The sequence below is a fragment of the Agelaius phoeniceus genome, chromosome 1 (genome assembly GCF_051311805.1).
Source record: "Agelaius phoeniceus isolate bAgePho1 chromosome 1, bAgePho1.hap1, whole genome shotgun sequence".
Taxonomy (NCBI): domain Eukaryota; kingdom Metazoa; phylum Chordata; class Aves; order Passeriformes; family Icteridae; genus Agelaius; species Agelaius phoeniceus.
This window is the reverse complement of record NC_135265.1, coordinates 20,009,144-20,031,205: the sequence shown is the minus strand read 5'-3', so window position 1 is coordinate 20,031,205 and position 22,062 is coordinate 20,009,144. Positions and strand designations below refer to the sequence as shown.

General features: G+C 35.1%; 1 protein-coding gene across 1 annotated transcript in view; it reads left to right on the top strand.

Annotated features, from left to right (window-relative positions):
• The window catches only part of MALRD1 (MAM and LDL receptor class A domain containing 1), a 217,304-nt gene that overhangs the window by 81,984 nt on the left and 113,258 nt on the right, over positions 1 to 22,062 (top strand). The window contains exons 20-23 of the mRNA XM_077191926.1: positions 1,369 to 1,616; positions 4,167 to 4,464; positions 18,605 to 18,850; positions 20,490 to 20,647. Of these exons, the coding sequence (XP_077048041.1) occupies positions 1,369 to 1,616; positions 4,167 to 4,464; positions 18,605 to 18,850; positions 20,490 to 20,647 (950 nt within the window). The remainder of the gene's footprint in view (positions 1 to 1,368; positions 1,617 to 4,166; positions 4,465 to 18,604; positions 18,851 to 20,489; positions 20,648 to 22,062) is intronic.

The following is a 22,062-nucleotide window of genomic DNA, read 5'->3' as shown; positions in this document are numbered from 1 at the left end:
TCCAAATTTGTCTTCAAGGCACTTTCCTTTTCAGCAATAATAGCAAGAATATTCTGGGCACAGTCAAAAAGTTCTTGAAGTCGCTGCTGAAATTTCAGCTTATTTCAGAAATTTTACTCTTACTTGGTAATCATTATAATGAACTTATAGATGTATAGAGAGAAAAATATAGAGAAATTAAGCTTCTAGAATGATGAAATTGACTTAATTTATGTGGACAGTTTACTCACTATGCTGGCTGTTTTGACATTCAAGATTCAAAAATTTATAAAGAATATACATGGTGTTTCATATAAAAATCAACCAAAATTATGACAGCTTTCTTCTTTTCTAGGCCTTAAGTACCACTTAAGGAGATATGTAGACAATCATAGAATCATATATGTTGGAAAAGACCTTTAGGATCATTAAATCCCACTATTAGCATTACCAATTTCACCACCAAACCATGTCCCTAAGTGGGACATTTATGTGGCTTCTAAAGACCTCCAGGGATGGTGACTCAACCACTTCCCTGGGCAGCCTGTTCCAATGCTTAACGATCCTTTCCATGAAAAATTTTTCCTAGTATCCAATCTTAGCCTCTGCTGGTGCAACTTGAGGTCCTTTCTTCTTCTCCTATCACTCATTACTCGAGAGAGGACACTGAGCCCCACCTTGCTATAACATCCCTTCCAGTAGTTGTCAGGAGCAATACCATCACCCCGACCCTCCTTTTTTCCAAACACCCCCAGCCCCCTCGCCTGCTCCTCTTCAGACCTGTGCCCCAGGCCCTTACCCTTCTTTGGAGACAATCCACCACCAACATAATTTATCTATGTTTCTGTGTTGGCTAAGGAAATACAAGTGAATCGAGGATTTGTGCAAAAGTAACTTTGGGTGCGATTTGGCTCAAGATTATCACACCCACATTTATGTTTTGTCTGTATCTGTCTATATAGAAGCTGTGTTTTTATGGTGCTCAATACTTTCATTTGGATGTGTCTGTTTGCTAGATAGAGGCATTTCTTCCTGTTCTCACCTGATCTTAACATGTTTCTTCAGAAGGAGGCTGGTTTTCTGCACGTCTTGGATGCCCTATGGGGGGGGGGGGGGGGCAGTTAAGATCCTAAGGAGCTAAAATTGTTAATCAAATTTGGTTACATTTATACCAAAGAATCTTGTTGACTGTAATAAAATGCACTGGATCCTCCTCATATATATGCAAGTAGGTTTATTCAAAATCCTCTTTTTAATGAGATACATGGATATTATTTTTTTATAGTGAAGCTTTTTTTCCCCATAGATTGGAGTACTAGGTTGTACTATATGTACTTAATTAACTACTTGAAAATAAATCTCTTTTCATGTGTGGCAAATATATTTCAGGTACATCCATTGGGCATTGCAGTTTTGAGTTTGACCTTTGTGGATGGAAGCAAGATGAAAATGATAATTTCAACTGGCACCTCAGAACTAGCAGTACTGCAAAACTTGGCACTGGACCAGCTACTGATCATACACTGCAAGAACCATCTGGTCATTATATTTTTATAAAGAGTTCATTTTTTCAGCTACCAGGACAGAAAGCTAGGATTTCTAGTCCTGTCTTAAGCAGAAAGAATAAAAACTGCAAGGTATGTGAGGTTGTGGTAGTAGCAGGAATGAAGAATTTGATTTCTTGATTGCACCATGAACGTACTCGTAAAATGATTAAAGATGATTACTGAAATAATTCTTGAGAAAAAAAAACCAAACCATCCTTTTGTAGAGAAGTCAGGATCAGATCTTATTTCATTTTAACCATAAGAAAAATCTTGCTGCAGGAGAAGAGTTATTCTGGAAGTAAACAACTACTCCGTGAGATTCAGATGAAGCTGCCAATAAATGCAGTGTCTGATTTACAATGTCTTATGCAACTCATCCAAAGTAACAAACAACTATTTAATGGTTGCTGATTTTATGGAGAAAGTGTGTATAAGTGCAGTAAGAATTGCTTTTAAAAGAATATAACTGCAAAAGGAAGGATGTGTAACAGAAGTCTTTGTTACCAGCTCTTCTCTCGAAAACGGAGAAGTGTAAGCCTTGATCTTCCAAAATATTACAGCACATTCTGGTGACTTCAGCTTGAATATTTCTTTGCAAACCTGGAATAAAAAGTTTCCTGGTTTTGATACAACTTTTATAGTCTTTGCTGAAAATATACTGTCCCAGATACTTTAGCTATGCCTTATTTTGAAACTACAGGTTTACCTTTATACATCTAAAAAGTAGGCCTCTCAAGAGGATAATTTTTATGAAGCCATTTTTAAAAAAGCTTTTGAAATTAGCTGTTTGTGTGATCACAGAACTGTGCTCATCAAATGAAGGTGGTCCTGGACTGAAATAGTCCTAAACAGTTTATTGGCTATGCAGGTGACCTTTCTGTGCAAAATGTCCAGTCATGAGCCTCTAGTTTCATTTATCTCATCCTATTCCTGAGGAATATTCCTGAGCAGTTTATCTGTAACTTGGAAAGAGTTCTGCTTATGTTTGAGATTTCTAACCAGTTCATTTTACTGAAACACTTCTCTCTGAAAAGTCTGTAAATTCTTTATCTTTCCTGACTTAAGATCAGGAAGTATTAAGCATAAAGGACTTGATTTATGATTCAAAAGAAAACTTGAATAATTATGATATTCAGTGGCAAAATTTAACCTAGCCATTATAAAATTATCTTCAAAATTGGAAACATGTTTTTCTATTGGAAACAAATTTTTCTATTGCCTAAAATTTGTTTCTATTTGGAAACAAATTTTTCTATTGCCTAAAATACATATACTAAAAATATTCTGCTTGCACAAACATGGAGAACTCGACCTTTTGCTTCCAGCATCGTATTTATGAGTATCTCTTTCTCTGCATTACCTGGTTTTATGCTCTAAAAATAACTTTTCCATTTTTTGACTTCTATGAAGCATAAAACATACATAAAGAAATGCAGAATAACTGAGAATGACATGTTGACATCTGTACTGTTATGTATCACATATTAAAGGCAATTAAGTGCTTGAAATTTAATTATGGGAAACTGTTGCTTTTATCACATACAAAATTATTTACAAAAACAAACAGTTTTATGCACATTATGCAGACCAAACTCTTGACATTCATTATGTGGCCTGAAACAGTCAGTCATATTTATGATATTTTACTTTTTGTAGGTTTTGAGCAGTTCTGAAACTTACACACAGACAAATATCCAAAGGAAGTGCAATTATTGGTATAGGAAATAGGAATTCATATATTGTATGAATGCAAGAAAATATGTCAAGATCCAAAACCTTTTCTCATAAGATCAGAGAGTCCCCTGAAGTATTTTACTCCTTCCAATGTGTTATTTGAGAAGAAAATGCTTCATGATATTATAACAGATTTAGTATGGGATCTTAGACCATTTCAAATCATTGGAAAATGAACATTTACATCAACTGGATGAGTTTTATGCATAGAAAACAAATAAAGATCAGTAACTGTAAAGGGACATAAATGAATAAAAATATTTTGTCTATATACAAGATTTTCAGAAACAAGGGAGTGCAGTTAAATGTGATGAATTTTCACAGTGATCTCTTTATGTATGTATTTGGTCTTTTGTATTTAAAATTTTCCTCATTTTTACTAAAAATAAATAAATAACTGTTTTGTAATCCAAGTACCTCTTATATATTTTAGGTTTCTTTGGGTTATTTTTGCATATGACCATATAAAATTTTTGCTCCCATTACTGATTGAATTATTTTCTATTTGCACATTCTATAGCCTACATAAACACATTTTTAACCGGAAAATTTTTCAGTAAACTGAAGTTGCTTCCTGTATTGTAAATAGCACTACTCCATTCCTCTGTTTCCTTAAAAATATTTTAGTTCTTTCACATTTAAATGCAAGAATCATTCAAAGGGTTGCAAGATCTGCTGCTGAATATGTTAATGCTGTTTTTGGAGTTTGGCTTATGGAATAGTTAAAGAATTGCAAATAGTAAGTTGTTCTGTTGCCTTTTGATTAAATTATTTTTCAATCAGTAAAATTAATGACTATTCTGAATGCTATTAGTAATGCTCAGTTTAAGAATTAGAGTCAATACAATAGCAGAATTTGACTGAAGTCACCTATTGCATACTTTATGCTCTTGTTTTTGCCAACAGATAATTTTCTATTATCATATGTATGGAGCTCACATTGGATCATTGATTATCTACCAGAGAACTACATTGAAACATGAAAAAATTCTCCTTAATCTTACTGGAAACCAGGGAAATTTCTGGCAGCGCACGGCACTGACCCTGTCTGGAGATGGAGAGGAAGATTTTCAAGTTGTCTTTGAAGGGATAGCTGGAGAAGGTCCCAAAGATGGCATAGCACTTGATGACCTCACATTTTCCAGAGAGTGTTTACCATCCCAGGAGTTTTTACCAGCAGAACCCACAAAGGTACCTCCAACAGGTATGTTCATATGTCTATGTAAATTTGGAAAGAAGGAATAGCAGCATTATTTTAATTTCTTTGTTTCTCCTTCAAAAGAGAAATAGTATGCATATCTTGCTAAAGAAATTCAGAAATTTTAACACTTTTAGGTAGCCCATGAAATTCTAATAAAATAATTTTATGAAAGAGTTGTTTGGGTATTGATTCAACTGTTGTGAATCTGCAAAGCTTCTTGTCCAGCCGTGTACACTTAGCCAATATTGTGCTTAATTCAGCAGGATTTATTTATCAAAAGTTATAAATAGAGTTGTTGTAGAATAAAGAACTGAGTGGGACAGTTTGCAATAAGGCCAGCAGACTTAAATGGTTTTTGGCTAGTAGGAATTGCTACTAAGACTGGTTAGGCACCATATCCATCTTCTGCCTGTGTGGTATTGTGCCAACATCAGTGCAATTATTTGCACCATCCTCACTTACTGCACTAGGGAAATAAAACTCAGAAAACATTTACCAGAAATTATACATTATGGATGGGGATGGATCCTAATAACCCCAATTACCCCAAGGTAAGAGCTACTCATGAAAGCACTGCTGCTGTAGGTTAGCAGTATTTGCTTGGACACAAATGATGAAGGAGAGACTCTTTTTGACAGAATAGGACTAAGCTTTCTCCTCCTTCCACATTTATCACAGAGCTACTGAAATGTAACCCCCTGAAGTGGAATTTAGTAGATGCATTTTGTTCCTGGGTCTACTACAAATTTCCTGCATGGCTGCAGAAAGTCATTTTATCTCACGTCTCTGTCTTTCTGATCAATAAAACAAAGTTAATATTTCCCAGTGTCAAGGACTACCACGAGAATGGATCATTAATTTATGTGAGCAACTTTGCTTTGTTACTGCTGCTAATGAATAGCCTTCCCCTTTAGGATGTCATTAAGCCCTGCTCAGGCATTGGGAAATAACACTGATGAGGCTACACGAAACCCAAGAAATTGCACTGAACTTTGAGCACAAGATAAACAGGAAAGATATGGGCAAAATTTTCCAGACATCTCTCTGATAAGGTGCCAGTTCTAGTACTATTGGCTTCCTACTTCTGCCAAGCCAGTCATGGAAATTTATTGCAAATGAGGTTTGTATTTTGAAGTTCAGCTTTATATGAACGTTACCCCAGGAGGAACACTAGCCAAGCTTTCTGATTCTTTATTTTTGTTGTATTCAGACTCTATCCTCTTAATGGGAGATGCAAGTCCCTGTGGCAATGTTAGAAGCTTTAAAAGCTTTGGCTTTGATGGTAAAGGATGTTCCAGAACACTTTTATGTTTTATAATAAAAAAGATACTAAAATCTCAGGAAAGAGCCTCCAGAGACTGATTTCTTCTGTAGCTCATATAAGATGTACTTTGTGAACTTCAGAGGTTCACAACAATTTAAGGCAATGGTTTAAATTCATCCTTACAACAGACCATATTTTTTATATTGACAAATTTTACTTGTTCAGGATAAGAATTTACATCACCCACTGAGGGGTTCAACTTACAGCTGCTGCTTAGCAGTGGTATCTGTACATTGCATCACTGCTTGTGGGTCTGTTTCTGCCCATAGAAATGTTCTGAACTGTGGAAAAATGCATGCTGGATGTTGTGAAAAGTGCTCTGTAATGCAACTTTTTAAAATAGAACTAGCAAAAATAGCTATGATGATCAGCTGCAAAAATCAGCTGCCCTAGACTTATCTGGTTTTATGTAGAAACAATTGAAAGTTTAACCAAAAGTAAAACACTTCTATCCATTGATCAATTTTCTGGAAGTTTCTGAGGATAAAGAAGATCATGCAGCAAAGATCTGTCTCCTTCTTGTCTTCAGCTAGGGAATATATTTCCTATGAAAATAAAAATGTTTTTTCTTGAAGAGATAAACTCATAGTTTTTGAGATCTACTCTAATACAATTACTTTTCAATTTTTTATTTGTTTTAGATAATATTTGTAATGCACGTATCAAAGGAGATTCTTCTGAGTCTTATTGAGCCATATCACTGTGGGAGACAAGTATGCTAAGGAGTCTGTGCTTGTTATTTCTGTGCATAGAGTCATAGGGCAATGAATGCAGTGTAAAGATGAAATTGAACAGAATCACTGAATGTTCCCATCTGTGACACCGGCTCACTGTTCAGAAGAATTTTTCCCTGATTCTATATAAACACCTCGAAATTCTGCACACTAACAAAAAAATATATTCTAAGGTGGCTGTTTCTTTCAGCCAAAGATGCAGTAATGTTAAAGACAGGAAGTAAACACTGGACCACGAGAAAAAATAATTTTGAAAGCTTGCATTGTAATTTCCTGTAAACTACAGGATACTGTAGATTGTTCTCAATATGCTGCTTAGCAACAACAATGCTGAACTGCAAAGCCACTGAGAGCCGCTTAAATTGCTGGGCCTGAGAAACAATAAATATCATTTTAGGCTGGCCCTTATCAAATTTTCATTGTATGAACATCAATTTTTGCTCTGTGTCACAATGGTACTGTGTAGAGGAAAATGCAAAGGAAATTTTGTTTTAACAATGCTATTGTGCTTGTTGCTGTGTCTGTGCAGTGTGGTAAGATTTTTCAGTTAGGTTCTGCCTTGTGTAAAAGGCTGCCTGTGTCCACATCAGCCCAGGAAGAGACCCTGGCCACACTGAACCTCGTGAAAGTTGCAGTTGTTTCTGTGTTTGGTTTGTCTGGCAAGGTTTTGGTGGCAGGGAGCTACAGGGGTGACTTCTGTGAGAAGGTGCCAGAAGTTTCTCTCCTGTCAGACAGAACCAATTCCAGCTGGCTTCAGGATGGGCCCAGCAGGCCAGGGTTGAGCCCACCAGTGATGGTGGCAGCATCCCTGCGATAACAGATTAAAGAAAGGGAAAAGTTGTTGCACAAAAGCATTTGCAGTCAGAGAGAGGAGTGAGAATATGCAAGAGAAGGTGCCTTTGCTGGCACCAAGGTAAGGGAAGAAGGAGCAGGAGATTCCCCTGCAGCCTGTGGTAAATACCATGGTGAGTTAGGCTGTCTCATTGCAGCCATGGAGATTAATGGTGGAATAATTATGCATGAATAGTATTTTATACTTACAGTTGTTTACAAATGAGACAGCATGGATTTGACAACAATTTTCATGATCTCTAAACTTGGTTTTCCTATCTTCTTTCTATCCCTTCCCTCCTGCAGTGTTGTTACTGACTATAAAAATTGCAGATCCCTCCATCAGAGTTTCTGCTCATGTCTCCTTCCATTCACCTGGGAATACAACAGCTGCCAAGGGCTGCCTGATCAGATTAGCAGGCTACAATAGAGAAAAGTTATTCCAGAGACTAGGGAACTGGTATCTGCTGACTTCAGCTTTGTAGAGAAGACAGTTATTTTCAGCAAATTAAAAACAATTCACCAAAGTGTGGAACATGTCTTTGAGAATTTTGAGAACATAGGAATATTAACAGAGAATCACATCAAGGTCCATTTCCCTTGATATCCTCTCTACTGCTGTCAGTGAGAGAATGAACATATATGGTACTTCCTCTTAATGTTCCTAATATTTCCTTTTTAGGAGACCTTGTGAACCAAATGTGGCTTTGGATATGTAGCAAACCTTAATGTATTTACCTTCTGTATAGAGCCTAGTTTCCCTAGAAATACTTTCAGAAGTATAGCCCACTTCTCATTTTGTGTAGCAAGTTGAACAGTTCTGCCACTTGCAGAGAAAGCGACTCTGTTTTTACCCTCTTTTACTGAAAATGATCAACAGTCAAACACAGTTACTGCATATTTCTCTCTATGAAATCATCCTTAAGCAACATTATACACTGAAGGAGTTTCAACTTATTTCTTACATGGAAGCTATTCCTTATGTTTTCCTTTCTGACTTAAAAAATAATCCACTATACTCTTTTGGGACTGTAAAATCAGGTCTGTGTAGAGCATTTTGGAAATGAGTGACCTGAGGAATGATACTGTAACAAAATGGTTCTTTTTTCTCTCTTTCCTGATGAATCCTAAAACCTTGATTGTTTTGTCCTTTTTGAACATTGGGCTTTTGTGTTCTTGAACTGTTTCTGTACTGTGCTGTGTCACTCTTTAAGAGTGGTACTGATAGGATTCCAGAACCTGTGAAAGATGGACTGTGTTATTCTCTGTAACTCAATAATATCACATTTCATCACCAGTCACTCAAGGTTCAATTAATTTGCTAAATTGTGACTGTTTATCTCCATTGCAGTTGTATAAAATAACTGATGCACCTGTGGGGGCTGGATGTTACAGGAATTATGAGAAAGTGAATGTCCTGCAATGGCAGCTGATGCCAGAAAGGTTTTTTAGTTCATAACTATCACTGGGTACAGTCCCATTAAGCACATTCATTTTCACAAAAAACTTGTCCTATTATTCATATTTATTCCTAGCTTTTATCACCCTGAATACCTTTATATCACTGGAAAATTTTCTTGACTCATCACTCATGCACTTCCCATGTCTTTTAAAAGTAAAGGATTAGGATTACAGTCTTGTTGTTTCTTTGCTCTTTCTTTGGGATTTTTTTGTTTTAGTTGATAGTTTTCTTTTGGGTTTTTTTGTGCCATACTGATTTTTAAATCCTTTTAGTACAAATTTCTCTTTCACAAAAAAAATTAAAATATATAGAATTCGGTCAGCAACATAATTAAAATAAATATATGCAAAGTAATAGAATAACCAGGAAATCAGATTTGCCAAAAATATTTTCATTTGAAATATAGCTCAAAACTCTAGAGTATACTCTAAAGGCCAAAGGATATTGCTTCTATCGCTCTTTTGCAGTTATAATTTGATCTATAAAAGTTTACAGACACATAAATAGAAATAACTTTGGCAGTTTTTGTAACTTATATATAATTACAAGAATAATAAAATTTTATGCTTCAGTGCATAATGTGATCTACTGAAAAGAGGAAAAAAATCTCTTTATGCAGAACTAATCAAATAACAAAGCATTTATAGCTTCATTTAAAACAGCCAGCATTGACAATTGACTGAGAGAACAGGATGTGAAATGAATAAAGTAGTATTTCTAAAAAATTTTAAAACCAGTTCTGGGAAGACAAAGAAATAAAAACAAACCTGAAACCAAATAAAAATAAACAAGTAGCCCCAAAGCAGCAACAAAAGCTTAAGAAAAACCAATCAACCAATTAAACAAGGACCCCCAACAAAAAACCCCAAACAAAAACAAGCCTATAAAGAGAACTCAACATTTCTTTCAGAGATTGAATCTGTCCATGTAGTTGCCTTAATTACATACAGCAGATTGTGAACTTTCTTTTATCCATTGGTGCCTGAACATATTCTCAGATAACATCTAGAATGAAATTTCACACAAGGGGCAACTTTCATTTTCATTATACAATAATACAAAAGGTTTATCATTATGGTATTTTAAAACCAAGAAATCTATGCCTTTAATTTTTTCTCTCTCCTTTCTGGTACATTATACAATTCCTTCCATATTTTCCAGAAAAGTGGTGGAAATACTGTAGAATATGTAGATTGCTTTGGGAGCTTGGTATAAAGCTACTACATTTGAACATGAAGTAGTCATGACTGCAGGTTACTTGAATTCAATTTCTACATAAATTGTCCACCTGTTATTATAAAAATTATCCTTTTTATTGACTGTGAAGGAGAAAATATATAGCCCAGGTTTTGGTAGTGTATTTTCTAATTCTATTTTCTAATTCTATTGAGCTTTCTCCAACTAAATTCCAAATGGGTCTAACTTTACACAGATTTTACTTTATCACTGTACTTTATCAATTTAACAGGAAATATCCTGCACCACCTTTTTAATTCCACAGTTTCTTCTGATTCTTTTTGCTGGTCTGTAGCTTGGACTCTGATCTATCTCCTTTTATTTCGAGTTCTAACCTTACCAGATTGTATAATGTTTTGAAAGCAATGTGCCCATTTGCTAAACTAAAAAGGAAAATTATTTTACTGGTCTAATTTAGAAAATAATGGCAAAAATTTAGAATGGGTTGTAATTTAGGGGAGTTAAAAATTTTTTTTCCACTGTTCTCTGGAGATTTAGGACACGTTTCAGTCCCTAACCAACCACCACATTTGAATATACAGTAAAGTACATATAATTTTAAGATATTTCCCCTACTTTATTATAATTTTATGTCCAAAAAATAAAATTTTTCCCTAGTTATTCTCAGACAGTGAAATTAAAGCCCACAAATTCTTTGGATCAGTAGTCAGATGTGAGGACAGCCTGAATTGGGCCCACAACTGATTACAACTCTAGAAACTGGCAGACAGAATGTGATTAATGTCATCTCAGAACATGATTAATGTCATCTAAGGTCCTTGGAGGTAGGGCATTGTCAGCCCTTGTTTTTCTGTTTCACAAAACTGTTTAACATCTTCAAAACTTTCTTTAGCTCTTGGGTCTCCATGGACTTATTTCTGAGAAAGGTGTCCCAGAGCAGGCATCCAAATAAGTATAAGGTCAGGAGAAAAGAATTTCAGTGCTGGCAGTTTGATGAGAGTTTCTGAGCAGCAGGTGAGGTCAGGTATCTATATCTACATTCATAGTATGAGCTGGTAATTCCTTTTGGCAATGAGTAGCTGGGGTCTGGGAATAGCTTTTATAACCAAATTGCACCAAAAATTGGAAGAGGAATTTCTGGTACTATATTTATAAAGGAAAACCCTCTTGAAGAGCCCTTCTCTTTCATTTTCTCTCTACTGGGAGAACTAAGTAAAATGTGAGCTTTCTTAGGACCACCAGTGCTACTGTCATTATTAGCTCTCATTATGAGACATTCTCTATGTGTTACATATTGCAGATTCAGAGCTGGCCTTCCCTTGGGTGAGCTGAGAGCATGAAAGCTCTAATTCTGCTCTGCATTCCAAGAACTAGATAAAAAGTTGCTCTTACTTGTCTGTAATGACTTTTCTTTTTCTTACACATCTAAAAGTAGAGAAATTATGTCACAGTACAGAGGAGTCCTAGAAATATAGGATGTTTCTACTACTAAGTATTGCAGCAGCAAAAGTGATCTGAAAAAAATTTATATTTCACAGAATCTAGTCCTATTTTTTCTTCATGCAGTACACCTTTGCTGGGCATTTGAATTTTCTGAGAAACACTGGTTCCAGAACTGAAAGTATGAAAAAACTATGTTGAGAACCCTTTCTCTGGCAAAAAAAGGCATGTAAAACACATAGAATAAGCAGTAAAAAGTCTTTCTATTATACATCCACAAGACCTCAGATGTTCTCCAGAAAATGGTATTTTCATCAACATGTTAGACACTATGAGGATGTGGTTCAGTCACATCCTGAATTTGACATATAACTCTTCAATATTCAAAGGGAAAGATAACAAAAAATACATCTATTATCAGCTGGGGATCTCTACTATTTATGAATGTCAACCTCTTCCCTTAAAGCAGTAGGATTATTCAACAATACAAATGTAAACGACAAATGACATCCTGGAACAAAATTTCCAGATGTGGTTAAGACTGAAGACAAGTGTGGTTATTTATTCTCCTTCTTTAACTGTAGGAAACATGATCTAACTAGAATGGTTTTTAAGTACATGCTTATCAATAGTCACTTTGGACTGTATTTTACATTACTAGGTAAGTTTTTACATTTTCAATATAATGTACTGTAGACAAAGAAAAACATTATTTTGAACAAGATGTTTGTAAACTTTATTTGAAAGTTCAGTTTATACTTCATGCTTTACATCATGAAAGATTTCAGGCAACTCAATGCACAGTTCATTTTCATTCTCTGATTTTTTTTGTTTTCAAGTTTTTCAACAGAATATGACTTCCAAGTAAAATGCTATTTTAGCTTTCACAAGGTACCTAACTATCCCTAGATGTGCCTGGATCCTCTTTAGTGTTAGGATAAGCAAAGTTAATGCACAAATAAGGTGTATAAAAACTGTTAACTGTCAAAATTTGATAAGCATTCTTGCCTGTGGAAGGACCAAAATAATTTTTTGCTTAAAATCAGATCAGCCTCTTGGTCCATCATGCATGTTGAGGACAAGAGGTAATGAATGTGTTAAACACCTCTGCCTTGTCCCTGTCCCTGTTTGTGAGGAGACCATCCTTGCCCTGTAGTGGGTCAATTGCCGTTAATATATTTGAAGAAACTCTTTTTATTGTCCATCCACAGCTCTGCTCAGCTGAGCCTTTGCCACACAATTTTTTTCCCTACAGTGCAAAGCAGCATCTCTTTTCCCACGTCAAGGGCAGGTGGCATGACTTTTCCCACTGCTGCTGGCCATATACCTTCTTTTTGCCCTTTTTTCCAAGGGAAGATTCCTGTCCCACCAAGATGGCTTTCTGCTTCACCTGCTTGAGTTCTGACATTTGGGAATTGCCTGCTTCTGTGCCATTATTTGGAGATGATGTTTAAAAAGTGACCAGCACTGATGGACCCCAGCACTTGCAAAAACAGTTTCCCAGGAAACCTTAATAACTAATTCCCTGAGCAGTCTGAGGTCAGCTCTCCTCAGGTCCAGAGTTGAGGCTTTGGCAGTTCTCCTGTCAACAATATCCACTTTGCTCATGAGATCCACTCTGATGACAAGCAGTAGATCAAGGAATTTGTCAAATCTTCAAAAGAATATTGTGTTAGAAATTACTCAGCTTCAATTGGACTTAAAGATGAAGTTTTGGGCTAGGTAGGTATGAGGGGTTTAGGTAGTGTCGTTTTCTGGGTTTCAGGACTGTTGGTACTTATCTCTGTATTTCCCTTAGCTTCCTTTCCAAGCAGAGGAAAGCTGAATGGCAGAACTTACATGGTAAGCTCTGTGGAAATCCTGTGGAGTGGCATCAAGCAATTTCATCAAGGTTGTTTTTCTAACCATGAGCTGTTCTGCTCTTTCCATGTTCAGTCACTTGCTAAGCACATGTGCTACTACTTGTTTACCTCAAAGTGTGCTGGTAAATGTGAAGATGTGCTGAATGACGGTGCAGTTAATAAAGCTAATAATGATTTCAGGAATAAATGACTGTAATTGATTGGATTAACATTAAATGACAAGAATAAAAAAATAATTTTGTCTTAATTGTTCATCCTGGCTGGAAAAAAGATAAGGAACAGAATTCCTTATGGGCACTAGGAGACAGTGTAACAATATTTTTGGCATAACAGTGCCAAGAATAATTCTTTCAGAGTTGTTTCAGAATGTCACCTCAAAGCACTTTTGCTGCCTTTATAGGTAAAATTTTAGTCTTTTTCTTTCAGTGTCTGAGAAAAAACATGTAACTCAGAGGAAGGGAAAAGCTTAACATAATTGAAGCTACATTTCTACAAGATACTGTGTGATTAAGGAGTTTGTTGATATCTTTCTCCTCCATCGAGCATAAGGCATTTTTCATTTTCCTGTTGACCTCTTCAGTGCAGGCTTAAATGTGTGCAGAAGGCTGTTCAAGACATCAATGAAATCTTTTAATCATCACATACTCTTCAGATGAAGGTGGTAAATACAGTAATCCTGAAATTTATTCCTGAGTAATGACAGATGAGGATTCACAGGGGTCATGACATTCAATTTAATCAGTTTTGGGCAGTTTTCGTTTCTCCTACACCTGACCCTTATTCACATATGTCTGAAAAGTTTTAATATAGCTCTGCTTAAATGTTGTAATTTTCTATAGAAATTCTGAGCAGGTTATGTTTCTTTCAGCTCTTTCTCGCTTTTCATCTGTTCACAAGTGAAAATTCTCCAGAACAATTTCATTTGTAGTTTACATTTGTATTGTTGAATATTACTAATGCTTTAAGGGAAGAGGTTGACATTCATAAATAGTAGAGATCCCCAGCTGATAATAGATGCATTTTTTGTTATCTTTCCCTTTGAATATTGAAGAGTTATATGTCAAATTCAGGATGTGAATGAACCACCTCATAGTGTCTAACATGTTGATGAAAATATCATTTTCTGGAGAACATCTTGTGGATGTATAATAGAAAGACCTTTTACACTGAGTAGCCCCTCTTGCCTTCAGGTCAGAATTTCTGGTAATCTTAAATAAAGCAAAGCACCAGGTTATGACCTATTGAATGTGTCACAGATTGAATGTGCCTTAAAGAGTATTGAGTGACTGATAAAAATCAATACTTTTCTAATAACAAAGTACAAACAAACAAAACAAAGAAGTCTCTTCAGTGCTCTTTCATGGACTATTGTATTGAATAGCAATATCCTACCTTGCTGTTTATGTTTTTGGTTCTTTTTGGTTCTGAGGTTGAATTTTACCAGATCTGATTACTGCAAAAGAATTCTCTTGTGTTTATGTGTGGGAATGGTCAAGATAAGAAATTGGTTGAGAAAGTTTTGGTTGTTGGAGCTTTCACCTGCTCTTTGTTGTGGCAGTAACTTTGACAGTTAACAGTTTCTTCCAAGAGTCCCTTGTGCAAATGAACTCAAGCTGTTGTTTTTCTAATTTTCAGTTGTTCAGAATGCAAATCAATATGTCAAAGTACCTGCAAGGTTTACAAAACCAAATGTTTGCACTCAATTCAAGAAAATAAAGCCTTTTTCCTTCAAAACAAAAAAGGCTGATATACTCTAATACTTTTTAAATCTTTTTTTTTCCTGACACCCCCAACATCTGAAAGTCTTTCAGAATTATTTTAATTTCTAAAGTTCTGCTTTTGAAATGAGATGCATTTTTCACATTCCTACATTGACAAGTCACTATTACCATGCATCATCAACAGTGATGAAAGCACTTTTCTCTGTGTCCTTGGGCTATAGTAGTGAGATACTAGAGGAAAGATGTTCTTGTTAACAAATTATTTTTTTAAGGACACATAGATTTCAGTCATACAGTAATGTCAACTCAGAGCAAGAAGGATAATGGAGTAATTTTTACAGTGAAAAACTCAGAGATCTAAATTATCCAGAGAGCTCCTATCCCTGGGATGTCACACTCTTAGTCTGCTGATTAATTACTCTGGCCTTTATACCAGACTATGGTTCTACAGGAGCTCTAGCTTTGATTTAGAAGAAGGTATGCTTCTAGCCATGTGAATGTAAATAAAATCTTCTGAAAATATTTTGAAGCAGCTCTAGATTTTTGCACCCATTGATGGGTAATTCCAATAATTGTAAACTATCTCATTCATTTGATTTAACTTTGGTTTGGAAAACATCGATGCTGATGCTATTAAATATAATAAGTTTAAGAAGGTTAACAACTTATTAAATTTAACAACTTTATAATAATCCTAATTAGAACATTATCTGGCCACTTCTGGAAAGGATAATAAAAATATTTTTATATTAATAGCAAAAGGAGTGGCAAGGAAAACATCCATTCCTTATTGGGTGCAGGGGGAAATATGAGAAAAAAATGAGGAAAAAGGCTGAGTATTTGAGACCCTCTTTGCCTCAGTTTTCAATAATAAGACAGGTTGTCCTCAAGAAAAATTTGTTTTCCCTCTTGATGTTTGCAGGTAAATTTATTTTTTTTCAAAATACATTCAAGAAAAACATCCTTATAAAATAAGGAGATTAATCCTTCTCCTAAAGCATGTTTAAAAATATAAATGTTTTACCTGTTGATTTTGCTCAGGGTATATGAACAAGGGGATTATTAACTGGTGCAGCTGTTTTTCTCTATTGTATACACCCTCCTCAATTCAAAGATTATTTATCTGAAGGATACATATAACGATAAGATAAAAGATATTTATCTGAAAGGGGCTCTAACAGCCCCTAAGGCTCTACTGGAGCCTAGTTGTGTCTATGTAGCTACCACATAGGACAAAAATTCTACCCATAAATAATCTTCAAGAAACACTGATTGGAGGAAAGATTTACTGAACCTTGTTAAGGAGAAATTCCTCTCAATTAAATACCTCTCTCATACCCACAGAAATCTATAGAACAGAGTGTTTGAACCATTAAGATTAAGAAAAAGTAGGGAAGAAAGAAAGCTCTAAAAAATTATTTTTCCTGGGTTTTTTTGGTTTTTTTTGTTTTTTTTTTTTTTTTTTTTTTTTTGTTTTTTTTTCTGGGAGGAGGGAAGGTTGTTTGTTTGGTGAAGTTTTTTTTTTTCCCCTACAGTTTTAAAGCCTTAGAAATGACATTTAAAGAGAAGCTATACTAGGAAGGACATCCAGAAGCAAGTCACGTTACAGACTCAGGCAGTGTAATATCATTCATTACACATGCTTGGAAAGATTCATTCATGCCAGGATTCAAGACAGATTTTTTTGTTTTTCCTCAGGAAACAAAGACTTCCACTTTTCAACTCTGCTTTTTTTTTAACCTGAAATTGAAAACAATGCTACAAAGGGACCTCAAAATTCAATAGTTATTGAAATTATTGATCACTGACCTGCAAGGGAAAATATTTTAAGGCATGAATTTCATTCTGAAATTTAAATTCCTAGTTTGTTGACAAAATAAATGTTTTGCTAAATTCTCACTTCAATCACTTAAAAGAAAGGTAGGATTATAATAACTAGCTCCTAAAAACATATGTCACCTAAATTAGGCAGCAATTTTATAATAAATCTCTGTCACTCATTGGGATACAACAGAGATGACTGAAATTCTGAAGAAGATTGATAGGAGTTTTTGATGATCACTGACTGATTCATTGATGCTATTTCACCATTCTTTTGACCAGGACCATTTTCAGAGATTGTGTACTAATGAAATTCTCACAGATGCTTTTATAAACTTTTAGCTTTGAATTTCAAACAAGTCTTTTTCTCCTGGTCAGAGATCACCCATTTTTCTTGTCTCCAGATTTGGAGATCTTTGCCTGATATTGTTGCAAACCTGATACATATTTTTATGTTGCTAAGAAATCAGTACTTAAAATTTCATAATTTCCCTGGAAATCTTGGTGTATATTTCTATCATATTCCAATATGTATTTGTATTTTAAATTTATTTTAATAAGAATTGCATTAGGAGGATTTTAACTTGAAGAGGAGATGGTAATGCTTGTTTTCTTTAGCTGATATCTAGAAATAAAGTGACCTATTTTCACTTTAACAAAAACAAGTGTTCTAACAATGTTCTTTCAGTTTGGAGTATTTGTAATTTAGAGTCTGGCCGAAACAAATGCCATGGGATGGAGGTTGCCAACATGACAACTGAATACCCCATTTCTTATCCTCTTTCTACGAATAAATCTGTTTTTCAGACCTCTTGATAAAATCCAGCCTTATGTGAATGTCATTTAGCTCCTTTAAATTAATACTGTTTTACAATTAATTATTTAAAAATTAAATTATTACAATTAATACAATTTTAGCACCATGTGATTTTCATTATCAATTAACTCAGATTCTCCCTACTTCTGCAACTTTTGGACATGTACATATTCTAATTTTGTCCATTGAGCTCATATATTCATACTCCTATTTTTAATTACAATTATTCTTCATTTATTTCTGGCACAGGAGAATGTAAAGAGTAAATGGGAAGGGGTCAATTTCAGAATGTTGTGTTTCGCCTCTTGATTACAGAATGTACTGAAGTTGCTGAGTTTTATTCAGAGTCCTGCAGAAACTGATCTGAAATGAAAACATGAAACTTGGAAATAGATCCTGTGTCTGAGTCCTACAAACTTTAGGCTGTACAATAGTAGAATTATCCCTCAATAACTGCAGGAAGACTGCACAAAAAGGACACCGTCAACCTACTGAACTCATAAAAAAATCCATTAAAAGGCAAACCTCTGTAGTTAAAACAGAAAAGTTTTTTCTTCCAAATTAGGGCTCCTAAGTAGGCTCAACTTTGCAGCTAAGATAAAATGATTCAATCCAACACCACATGAAAGGAGAATGCCAGCAATTAAGTCAGACTAGAAAGCTTTGTTAGTGATGGAATGCCTGGCTGGAGCTTGCCCTCTGAGGCTTTACAAGGGAAACAGTCATTTATTTAGGCAATCACTTGACAAAATACAAAAGAAATAAACTGATAATGGATTGGTACTTCAGGGGAACCAAAGGCTTTTAATAAAACTGCTCTGGACCACCCTCCTCCTCCTAAATATTAAGCTCTCTGAAATGTAACCTTCCAGTAACCTTGCTGGGATGCACGGCACTGTGATTCACCAGGACACCCTCATTCTTCTCTTTTCAGGCTCCTGCTCACATGGCCATAGGCAGTGCCAGAATGGCAAGTGTTACAGAGCAGAACAAAGCTGTGATTTTGAAGACAACTGTGGGGATAATACAGACGAGAGTGAATGTGGAACTTCCTGCACCTTTGAGAATGGCAGATGTGGCTGGCAAAATTCCCTGGCTGACAATTTTCACTGGGTGCTCGGGGTCAGCTCGCCTCAAAGTCTCAGACCTCCTGGGGACCACACGCTTGGAAATGGAACTGGTAGGTTGTTAGTTCACAAGTAAGGGATAATTGTCTTCACAAAATGTCTCATATCTCCACAGGCAGCAGGGGAGTTCTAAAATCTCTAATCAGGGTGTCATTTTTAATGAACAAGATGTATTACAATATAAAAATATGAATTACCATTGTACAATAATTTTAATGTAGGGAAATTGAATCTTAGTTGTTTTTATATGAGTCAGGCAAGATAATTTGATATCTGTCTGGAGAGAGGCATTTGGTCTGGCTGCAATTTGCAAAGGTGAGTTAGCTCAGCTCTGAGATCCACTGGGTCCCACTCCTCCAGAGCCTGAGGTCATTTTCAGGAACCTCTACACTTTCCCATAGTAACTATTCATACTTTAATTTTAGGTAATGTTAAATAAGTAAATTTAAAGAAACAAATCTCCTTTGTTAGTGCATGTCCTGGTTTGTTTTGGCCAAAGCACTCAGTTATCTGCTCTTGCTCTGCTACAAGCTCTGTGCCTTCATACTTTGCCTTTGAAGGTCCTATAGCTAAGACAAAGATGTTACCAAAGCTGAGCTCAGAACTGACCTTAAATTGAAATATTCACAGCAGAGTTGCACAAAGACATGATAGCAGTCACTGAATGTTTACACAAACTGCTGAAGGACAAAACCCAATAAACGTCAAAATATGTAGGAAAAAAAGTCATTTGAATTGTCAGTAATATATATTTTTAAAGTATTATCACAAATACACCACTACACTTGTTAAATATATGCTTGACCTCAGATTTCAGACCTCAGATTTCAGATTTCAGATTTCAGATAACACCATGGCAAACATCTATGGTTGTATCTGAGCCAGGGAAGTGTCAAAATTAGAATGAACCCATTTGTTTCTGCATTATCTAGTGAACTAATTTTTTTTTGCCTAATTCATATACAAACATTAGTAGATGTGCAATTACAATTTTCTTGTTATTTATAATACATTTATGTTTATGTCAGATACACATTTCTTATTTGTACAAAGGAAAAAAATTAATTTGAAAATTTGGGAGAATTTTTTATGCTTCTGATTAAAAATAAAGATGGAAGACTCAAGGACCATATCAGTGTTGAAAAATACTAACTCTAGGCATCTAATTTTGCAATTTCATCTGACTAAATAATTTATACGTTCATTAATATTTGAACAGAGTAAAAATGACCAAAGGAAATATGAACCATTAGGGATACCTAGTGATTTATATATGCATAATTTTTTTTTCCTGTTCCAAAAGTTTTTATATAGTGTGACTTCCTATTGTGAAGATTACCTTTCAGGAGACTTTATCCTGAAATTTATCATGATGTGGCTATTGTGTGATGTACTGTCAGAATTGAAGCTACTGCAGTTCAGCAGGGACGTGTAATCCAAGTACCCAGAAAACATGGAAGAGTCCCCAGTCTTCTACACAAGTCCACCCAAATCTTAAGCTGGTACCACCAGTTTATTCCTGATATAATCAGTGCACAAGGACTGGTCATTTTTTCTCCTGAGCTGAGGTTGACTAGTATGAGACTTATGAGGGAAGTGTTCTTCATATGTCTCTGCATTTACTTTCCTGAGTTTTGGAATCTAATTTGAAAACCTAAAACATTTTTTCAGTAATACATCATTTAATTTCAGGACATTTCCTATATCTTGAGGCCACTGCAATAAGCCTAATAAATGAAAAAGCCCATGTGAAGAGTTCCATATGGAAAGAATCAAGTGGGAGTTGTATGATCAGCTTCTGGTACTTCAAGTCATCAAAAGCCATGGGACACCTTCAGGTTCTGATTAAGGTAACAAAAAAACCCTTTTCTTTTGAATATATTATACCTGTAAGGGTGTTTGTGCTCAGCACTGTGATGTTCTGTTGTTTAGCTGGCAGACTGGAGAGCTCCCACACACCTCCTGGTTCTGTGCTGGTTTTTATTACTCCAGCCTCCTAATGCTTTTAGCATTTCTCTTCCAAGAAAAGCCATCTGAAAAGCCAAAGAAAATCTTTTCAAGTCCTCTTTTTATTTTCCCCTCTTCACATATTCACATATTTCCCTTTGATTTTTTCCATGTGAGGCTATTTTCATATTTTGCTGACATCCTTATTGGTATTTATTGGTCTACAGCTCTATTGTGCTTATGGGATGACACACAAAAAAATTTACCAACATGTACAAAGTGAGAATAAAATGCAAAAATATGACTGCATTAAATATTTTTTATATAAATGGGTACAGAGTATAATCAATTTTATTTAGAAATATTGTTTCTTCACTAAATGTGAGATGACCAAAAAATTATTTAAAAATAATGTCTGATTATTAATTTGCAAGTGAAAACCTAGACATTGTAAAAAATTGGCCGTTGCTTTGCTGTTCATTAAAAGGGATTCATTGCTTGTAAAAACCTTTTTAAAATCATAATATGGTTCAGAATAGAAATTAATTCTTATGTAGAAATTAATAATCAACTTTCTTCGGACACAGTGACCAAATATGTGTTTGTGCTTACTTGTATCTGTGCATCTCTTCTGGTCATTCAAGTATAAATCATGGTGCAATTTATTTGCCATGGGTCTGTTAACTTCCCTTCCTACAATATCTCTAATTATGTCTTGGTGAACTGCATTAAAGTTTGTTTTATTTCCAATGCATATGTTGGCTGACTTAACTTTAAATGATAAATTACAGTTTTTCCTTGAAAACAAATTACTAAAAATTATTTATCTGGATTATTCTGGATAATATAAAAATAATTTAAAGGCCTGAAGATAAAAGGCTTCAATAGATTTGGTACCTAGAGATACAACCTAGGATATGACTGCCTGAAATATAAAAAACAATAGGTTCATTGACAATGGGCTCATTGCCTTTGATAGGCATCAAGAGATTTCTTTCATTAATTAGTCCAAACACCTACAAATAACAACAGACCACTCATCAAGTAACAGTATATTTATTGAGATGTTTTATACAGCTCTTTTTCCCAGAAAGGTTCAAATTTGTAAAGGAGGCAAAATTATTCCATCATTGTACCTGGGATTTTTTGCAGATCAACTTAACTTCACCTGTTATGCTGTTATAAGGACCCATAAGCCCATATTTTAATTGGAGTTTCTATTTAGCAGTGTCTGAAGGAATATAATCTAATTAAACAACACATAGTAATGGGAAGTCATACTGAAGCTTCTCCTGCTGGTTCAAACTGCAATACCTTG